Raw genomic sequence first — 8,725 nt, forward strand, 5'->3', positions numbered from 1 at the left:
TGGATGGGGATACCAACCCACAGAGTTCAATAATTGTCTCAAGGTCTAACTAGGAAAATGAGGATTTTGTGTCCTTATCTGTAAAATGTGTCAGTACTAATTTATGCACTCACAGAGCTTTGTGGAAGTCAAATGCTTACCACAGTACTTAGCATACAGTATTCATGGATGACGTGAAGATAATTGCTTACTCGCCATAGTGAAGAGGTCATTCCCATCTCCAAACAAAGAGGTGTCCTTTCATTGTGAATCATTATTGTCAGAAAGGATGTACTATATGTTATAATAAACAGATGGGAGCTACAGACACTTATAGCATTCAAGGGAATATGCCATCTCTGGTCAGACTTCTAGGAGTAAAAATGAGGCTCCCATTTCCAGAGACTGGGACCTCACCAGACAGGCAATTATCCCATCTCTCCACCTGCCTCTGATGAGGTGGAGGTGTGAGTTATTGTCCAGAATGTTGAGGCTGTATATCACTCTGATGGATTTTCCAAGCCCTCTTGCTTCCCTTTCTTCTTTGCTCTCTGTGTCCTTCTACTGTGTGAGAACTTCCCCAGGGTTGGGAAGAGGAAGAAAGAAAGAAGGAGGCTGTGTTCAAATGGGTAATTCTATTCCTGTGAACATTCCTAACTGGTAAGAGAAAAGACAAGAGTAGAATGGAGACAGGGGTAGGAGAGGGCTAGAAATCTGAGGACAGCTTGGGTATGCTTTCTGAGTTTTTATTACATAGAGTAGGAAAATTATTGTCTGTAGCTAATACAGATGAGAGTTAACATTTATCCAAAGTTAAACTTTGTCTCCTTTTATATTAAGGCTGGAATCAGCCTTAATTTTGACCTCTCTTGGAGTGAACAGAGAGATTCTCTGACAAGAGGCAAAAAGCATGGATGGTTGGCATTGTGGTAGAAGCTACTGCGAGAAGGAGAGGAAGCTAGGAGTCTCCCACTTACCTGGTCAAATAGCTGCTTGCCAGTGGTATTGGGCTGGATGGCAAACTCCAGCTCTGCATCCATGGTGGTCACGCGCACACTGATCTAGGATGAGATCAAAGAAGGCAGGTTAGTCATCTGGCTCCGTGATCAACAGAGCCGGGGTAAGTGTCTCTGCTCAATCACAGAGGAGGGAACTAGGATGCTAAGAGTCAGAGCAACTTAGATACTGATGGAGAAGAGGTGAGAATATTGACCCAAACACAACCCCTGCTCCTAAGCAGCTTATTGAAGACCAAACAATACAGCCATGAAGCAATACTTACCAAGGAGCAGACAAGAATGTAGGCCGGGCACAGTGCCTCATGCCTGTAATTCCAGAACTTTGGGAGGTCGAGGTGGGTGGATTGCTTGAGGCCAGGAGCTCAAAATGAGACTGGGCAACATGGCAAAACCCCATCTCTACTAAAAATACAAAAATTAGCTGGGCATGGTGATGTGCACCTGTAGTTCTAGCTACTTGGGAAGCTGGGACATAAGAATCGCTGGAACCCAGAAGGTAGAGGTTGCAGTGAGCCGAGATCACACCACTGCACTCCAACCTGGGCAACAAAGTGAGACTTTGTCTCAAATTAAAAAAAAAAAAAAAAATGCTATCAGCCTACAACTAAGAGCAAGCAAATGATAACTGTACTTCTTCCAGGAAAGCCTCTCCATCTATGCTAGCCAGTTTCAGCTCACAGGGTTGTCTTCTCACCTCTGATTTACATCTTGGATTATCTACAACACTGGTAAACAATTACATAGGCAAATTAATAGCAGGATAAAGAGCACTGAGTTCCACATGATAATCTCAATAAAGGCACAAAAAGCTTTCAATAAAATCCAACACCCCTTCATGTTAAAAGTTCTCAATAAACTAGGTATTGAAGGAAAGTACCTCAAAATAATAAAAGCCATCGGACAAACCCACAGCCAACATCATACTGAATAGGCAAAAGCTGGAAGCACTCCCTTTTAAAACCAACACAAGACAAGAATGCCTTCTCTCACCACTCATATTCAGTATAGTATTGGAAATCCTGGCCAAAGCAACCAAACAAGAGAAAGAAATAAAGGGCAACCAAGCAGGAGGAGAGGAGGTCAAACTATCTGTGTTTGCAGATGGCATGATCCTATATCTAGAAAACCCAATAGTCTCAGCACAAAAGCTCCTTAATCTGATAAACAATTTCAGCAAAGTCTCAGTATACAAAAACCAACATACAAAAGTCACTAGCATTCGTATATACCAACAACAGTCAAGCCAAGAGCCAAATCAGGGAGGCAATCCCATTCACAACTGTCACAAAAGAATAAAATGCCTAGGAATACAGCTAACTAAGGAGGTAAAAGATCTCTACAAGGAGGACTATACGCAACTGCTCAAAGAAATAAGAGATGACACAAACAAATGGAGAAACAGTCCATGCTCATGAATAGAAAGAATCAAAAATGTTAAAATGCTGATACTGCCCAAAGCAATTCATAGAATAGATTCAATGCTATTCCTATTAAACTACCAATGACATTTTTCATAGAACTAGAAAAAACTATTTTAAAATTCATGTGGAAATGAAAAAAAAAAAAAAAAACAGCTGGAATAACCAAGGCAATCCTAAGCAAGAAGAACAAAGCTGGAGGCATCATGCTACCCAATTTCAAATGATACTACAGGGCTACGGTAACCAAATCAGCATTGTACTGCTATAAAAACAGACACAGAGACCAATGGAGCAGAATAGAGAGCCCAGAAATAAGGCTGCACACCTACAAACATTTGATCTTTGACAAAGTTGACAAAAACAAGCAATGGAAAAAGGACTCCCTATTCAATCAGTGGTGCTGGGATAACTGGCTAGCCATATGCAGAAGATTCAAACTGGACCCCATCCTTATACCATATATAAAAGTCAACTCTAGATGGATTAAAGACTTAAATGCAAATGTCACGTAAAACTCAAAATTATAAAAACTCTCAAAGAAAACCTAGGCAATACCATTCTGGACATAGGAATGGACAAAGATTTCATGACAAAGACGCCAAAAGCAACTGCAACAAAAGCAAAAATAATAAGATGTCAAAAATAACTCCCTAGTTAGCTGTATTTCTAGGAATCTTATTATTTTTATGATTTATTAGAGAAATGGGATCTAACTAAACTAAAGAGCTTCTGCACAGCAAAAGAAACTATCAATAGAGTAAACAAGCAACCTACACAACAAAAGAAAATATTTGCAAACTATGCAACTTACAAAGGTCTAATATCTAGCATGTATAAGGAACTTTAACAAATTTACAAGAAAACAAGCAAACAAACAACCCCGTTAAAATGTGTGCAAATGACATGAACAGACACTTTCAAAAGAAGACATACATGTGGCCAAGCAGCATATTAAAAAAAAATTAACATCATTAGAGAAATGCAAATCAAAACCACAATGAGATACCATCTCACACAAGTCAGAATGGTTATTAAAAAGTAAAAACAGGTGCTGGTGAGATTGCAAAGAAAAGGGAATGCTTATACACTGTTGATGGGAGTGTAAATTAGTTCAGCCATGGTAGAAAATAGTATGGCAATTTCTCAAAGACCTGGAAACCAAACTACCATTCAACCCAGCAATGTCATTACTGGGTACATACCCAAAGGAATAGAAGTCGTTCTATCATAAAGATACATGCATGCACATGTGCATTGCAGGACTATTCACAATAGCAATGACATGGAACCAACCTAAATGCCAATGAATGGTAGAATGGATAAAGAAAATGTATGATACTATGCAGCAATAAAAAACAAGATCATGTCCTTTGCAGGAACATGAATGAAGCTGGAGGTCATTATCCTTAGCAAACTAATGCAGGAACAGAAAATCAAATGCCAGGCTGGGCACAGTGGCTTACACTTGTAATCCCAGCACTTTGGGAAGACATGGTAGACGCATCTCTTGAGGTCAGGAGTTCAAGACCAGCCTGGACAATATAATGAAATCCCGTCTCTACTAAAAATACAAAAATTAGCCAGGCAAGGTGGTGCACACCTGTAATCCCAGCTACTTTGGTGGCTGAGGCAAGAGAATTGCTTTAACCCGGGAGGCAGAGGTTTTAGAATACCCTATGTTCTCATTTACAAGTGTGAGTTCAAGGATGAGAACACATGGACACCTAGAAAGTAGAGGATGGGAGGCAGGAGAAGATCAGGAAAAAACATTAATAACTAATAGATACTAGGCTTAATACCTGGGTGATAAAATGATCTGTACAACAAAACCCCATGACCCAAGTTTACCTGTATGACAAACTTGCACATGTACCCCTGAACTTAAAATAAAAATTGAAAACAAAGAAGAACACTGGATTCCAAGCCTCACGTGTAACTGGTCAAATCTACAGCCTTGGATAACTCCTGTCCTTTTCCTGGACCTTAGTGTCCCTCACCTGTGCAAAGGCAGGAATGGGATGGAAGGCAGCCAATTAAACTAGGTAAATAGTCCAAGGACCATTTCGGTGCTGATGTCTGTAGTTCTATAGGCTTCCTTGCATTGTTAACGCTTCCTGTATTTATGTCTCATTGGTTTTCCTAGGCACAAGAGGGGAAAGGGGCCTCAGCAGAGGTGAGTCTGGGTGGCATAGAGGTCCTACCAAAACCAAGTCAATGAGGGTACAAAGGTCCAGAAACAGGCCCAGGCCAAAATAAGAGACAGTAACACACATGATTTCATGGGAACTAGAAAAAATACCCACCACCTTTACAAATAGATCCACTAGCCTAGGTCAATGACAGCTGAAATTTCCTAATTAGAGATTTGTCTCTTTGGCTGAAAACTCAGTAGTAATGGGAGCAGCAGCAATAGTAACAGGCAGCAGCTTTCCTGTATTAAGACTTGCTACTCACCAGGCACTTCATATGTACTAGCCCATTTAATATCAATAATCACACTGTAAAGAAGAGTATTATCTTTACATTGGGGATAAAGAAATAGGTATTTTTCTAAAGTCACACTGCGATTAAGTAGCGGATACAGGGCTTCAATGTAGGTCTAAATCCAAACCTCACAACATGAACCAATATGCTAAATTCCTCTTACAGAGTACAAAAGTCTCCCATTAAAGGAAATCAAAGATTGATTTTTAGTTGTTAGACATTTTGCTTAAACCATATATATGATACAGCCACAAGATGGCTTGTTATATGGTCATACAAAACCTTTATGAAGATGATTTCATGCCCAGGGAAGACACTTAGTGATATTAAGTGAGGAAGTATAAACAATATTTCATACAGCCCATGAGCTCAACTTTGTAAAATGTATACATCGAGGGATGATTGGAATCATGTCCAGGTATTAGTCAGGCTTGGTTTTGGGGTGGTGATATGTGCTTTCTCCCCTTTAAACAAAAAAACAAAACAAAAAAATATACATCTAATATACATTTTCTAAGGTGGTCACATACTACTTATAGTATTGAGGGAAAGCACTAGATATATAGTATTACCAAAAATACAGATTCCCATGGAGTGAGTAAGACATTAAACCTTATCAGTCTTTGAGCCTCTAGGACTTTCCCGAACACAGGGGTCAGGTAGCAGGGAAGAGGGGGTCAGGCAGCCATTTTGCCATATAAACAGTTATGATGAGGATCAGGCCCAGAAAACAACTTTGTAAATAAATCTCACTAGGGAGCCAAGGAGGAAATCTATTTTAGGATTGACAACGGGACAGGAAAGGCCCTGAAGGCAGGAACAAGTAAGGCAAGTACCCCAGTGGGAGTAAGGCAAGGTTAGCCACTTTGATTTGGTACTACCCTAGGCTTTCTGCCAAGTCAGTGACCCCTATAAAATGGGCCCTCATAAAGTAAGATGGGGCCAGGGAGACTGGAATTTGAGGGGCACCGTGCCACATCCAGCCTCAACTCATCCTTGAGTTGGGTCAGTGTAACCTCAAAACACCAATGACTGAAGGGACAGGAGAGAACAGAAAGAGGGCAGTGGGTTTTTTAGAACAATAGACCTCATTCTCACCTCAAAGTTTACCTCTTACTTAGAATTCTCTCTCCGGTTTTCAAGGCTCATTGGGTACTCACACAAGATGTTGGCTAAATGAATGGGTACCAAACAAGGGGATATCAGAGAGAGAGAGCATAGTATACACATACAAAGATGGGGACATTTGACATCTTGACGTTTTTGTGCCATGAATCATTCTTGCCTGTCTAGTGAAGCCTATGGACCCCTTCTCAGAATATTTGTAAATGTATGAAATAAAGTAGATACAATAAGACAAAATTATATTGAAATAGTTATCAAAATTTAATAATATGTGCTTCTTATCATATTAAGTAATTACTTAGCACTAGGTCTTATTAGTTGGTTATTATCACTGTAATTTCAAAAGTCTATTGAGCATAAATAATATTTTGAGAAATACACAATAACTAATTGTGATATAAAAAATATGTACATTAGGGGCCGGGTGTGGTAGCTCAAGCCTGTAATCCCAGCACTTTGGGATGCTGAAGCGGGCAAATTACTTTAGGTCAAGAGTTCAAGACAAGCCTGGCCAAAATGGTGAAACCCCATCTCTACTAAAAATACAAAAATTAGCCAGGTGTGGTGGTGCACATCTGTAGTCCCAGCTACTCGAGAGGCTGAGGCAGGAGAACCACTTGAACCCAGGAGGGAGAAGTTGCAGTGAGCCAAGATCACGCCACTGCACTCCAGCCTGGGTGACAGAGCAAGACTTCATCTAAAAAAAAAATGTACATTAGATAGTTTCTATATAAGCTTCTATGAGTTAGTTAAGAAAACTAAAGAAAATGGTGGAATCCAGGAAAACACTCCACAGCCTAAGAGTTGGTAACAAAGTCATGGGTACTGCTATTACTGCTGCCTTTATTTTATTTTATTTGCCTACATTCATAATTGAACAAAAGGCTAAATTACAAATGAAAGGTTGGTAAAAAACAAATAAGTATTTTTCCTCCATCCAAGTTCGTATATCCTTCCCACTTAAAATTCTATCCATGGAACTCCAGGTTAAGGAGCTTCCTATATATTCATTCAATTCACCCAGTATTAATGGAATACAATGTTTAAGGAACTATGGTTGGAACAGAGCAGTAGAGCCAGTCTTTGATCTCAAGGCACTGAAAAACAGAAAAACTAAAATGTACAAGAGAGACCCTGAGCAGTGCCATAATAGAAAAACAGAGGGAATCTTTTGTGGAAATTAGGAACCACAGTTCAAAGTGGTGTTTCTACTGATTTCCAAAGGATAAGTTGGATTGTGGAAAAGAACGACTGTGCAGGTAGGGAGAAGAGCACTCAAATGTCCCAGGTAGAGAAAACACCATGTGTCCAGAACAAGGCAGGGATGCAGATGGCCCCTTTAGAAGTCAATATGTGGACCTACTCCAGGGTGAATGAGGCCTGCAAAGTTAAGAGAGGGCAGAGTCTAGGAAGGTAGGTGGAGGACACTGAAGGCTGTGCTATGCTAGAAGGTTGGGCCTTAGTCCTGTTGGCAGTGGCCAGATAGCCTAGAGGTTCTGGGCAGGGGATCAGAACTGGGCTTTTTGGAAAAAAAAAAAACACCCAGGAAAGAAAGTTAAGTAAAGGGGAAGGGGTGGGATTCCGGGGACATATTCCAAAGCTTAGGAGTTCCCTTTAATTCACAATATTGTAAATAATTTTCAAAGGAAGGAAGCCAGTGTCTTGTGCAGTTCATGTCAATTGTAGGTCATGCCAATCCAGCATCTTCAGGGTGCTGATCAAGGGTGGAGCCCAGTGCTGGCCCAAAGTAGGTAATCAAATATTTTTTAAAGAAATATTTCCTAAATAAATCAATTGGTAAAGAGGGCCCATCCTGGGTGAGGAATAAGCATGTCAGAGAGGCTAGAGTTAGCCATGCTTCCTCCCTCTTAGAGGATCACCCTGTTACAAGGGCTCTCCTAAAATCTGAGGGTGTGAGCTGAAACCCAACCAGAACCTGTTTGTCCTGAATTCCTACTCAGGGTTTCTGCCATTCCACTGTGGCTGCTTCCCCAGGGATAGCAGCCTGAGGTTTCCTGAATTTCATTGTGGAGATAAACTATTTTAGGTTTTTAAAAAATTGGAAGGAAAAACAAACATGAAAGAATTCCCATTCCTGTCTCCACTTAACTCAGAAGAAAATGTGAGTCCTGTTAGCAGAAATGTAAACCAGTACAACCACTATGGACAACATTATGGAGGTTCTTCAAAAAACTAAAAATAGGACTACCATATGATCCAGCAATCCCACTACTAGGCATTTATCCAAAGGAAAAAAAAATCAGTATATCAAAAAGATATCTGCACCCTCATGTTTATTGCATCACTACATCACAATAGCCAAGGTATGGAATCAACCCAAATGTCCAAAACCAGATGAATGGATAAAGAAAATGTGGCATATATACACAATGGAATATTATTCCGCCATAAAAAATGAAATCCTGGCCAGGCATGGTGGCTCATGCGTGTAATCCCAGCACTTTGGGAGGCTGACGTGGGTGGTTCACCTGCGATCTGGAGTTCAAGACCAGCCTGGCTAACTTGGTGAAACCCCGTCTCCACTAAAAATACAAAAATTAGCTGAATGTAGTGGCATGTGCCTGTAATCCCAGCTACTCGGAAGGCTGAGGCAGGAGAATCGCTTGAACCCAGGGAGCGGAGGTTGCAGTGAACCAAAATTGTGCCACTGTACTCTGGCCTGCGCAACAAAGTGAG

General features: G+C 40.6%; 1 protein-coding gene across 1 annotated transcript in view; it reads right to left on the bottom strand.

The window, feature by feature from the left end:
• The window catches only part of MSN (moesin), a gene marked incomplete at its 3' end in the record, with an annotated part of 108,267 nt that overhangs the window by 51,507 nt on the left and 48,035 nt on the right, over positions 1–8,725 (bottom strand). Inside the window, exon 2 of the mRNA XM_017512133.2 lies at positions 957–1,040. Within this exon, the coding sequence (XP_017367622.1) occupies positions 957–1,040 (84 nt within the window). The remainder of the gene's footprint in view (positions 1–956; positions 1,041–8,725) is intronic.

Source organism: Cebus imitator, unplaced genomic scaffold, assembly GCF_001604975.1.
Source record: "Cebus imitator isolate Cc_AM_T3 unplaced genomic scaffold, Cebus_imitator-1.0 Scaffold463, whole genome shotgun sequence".
Lineage (NCBI taxonomy): Eukaryota > Metazoa > Chordata > Mammalia > Primates > Cebidae > Cebus > Cebus imitator.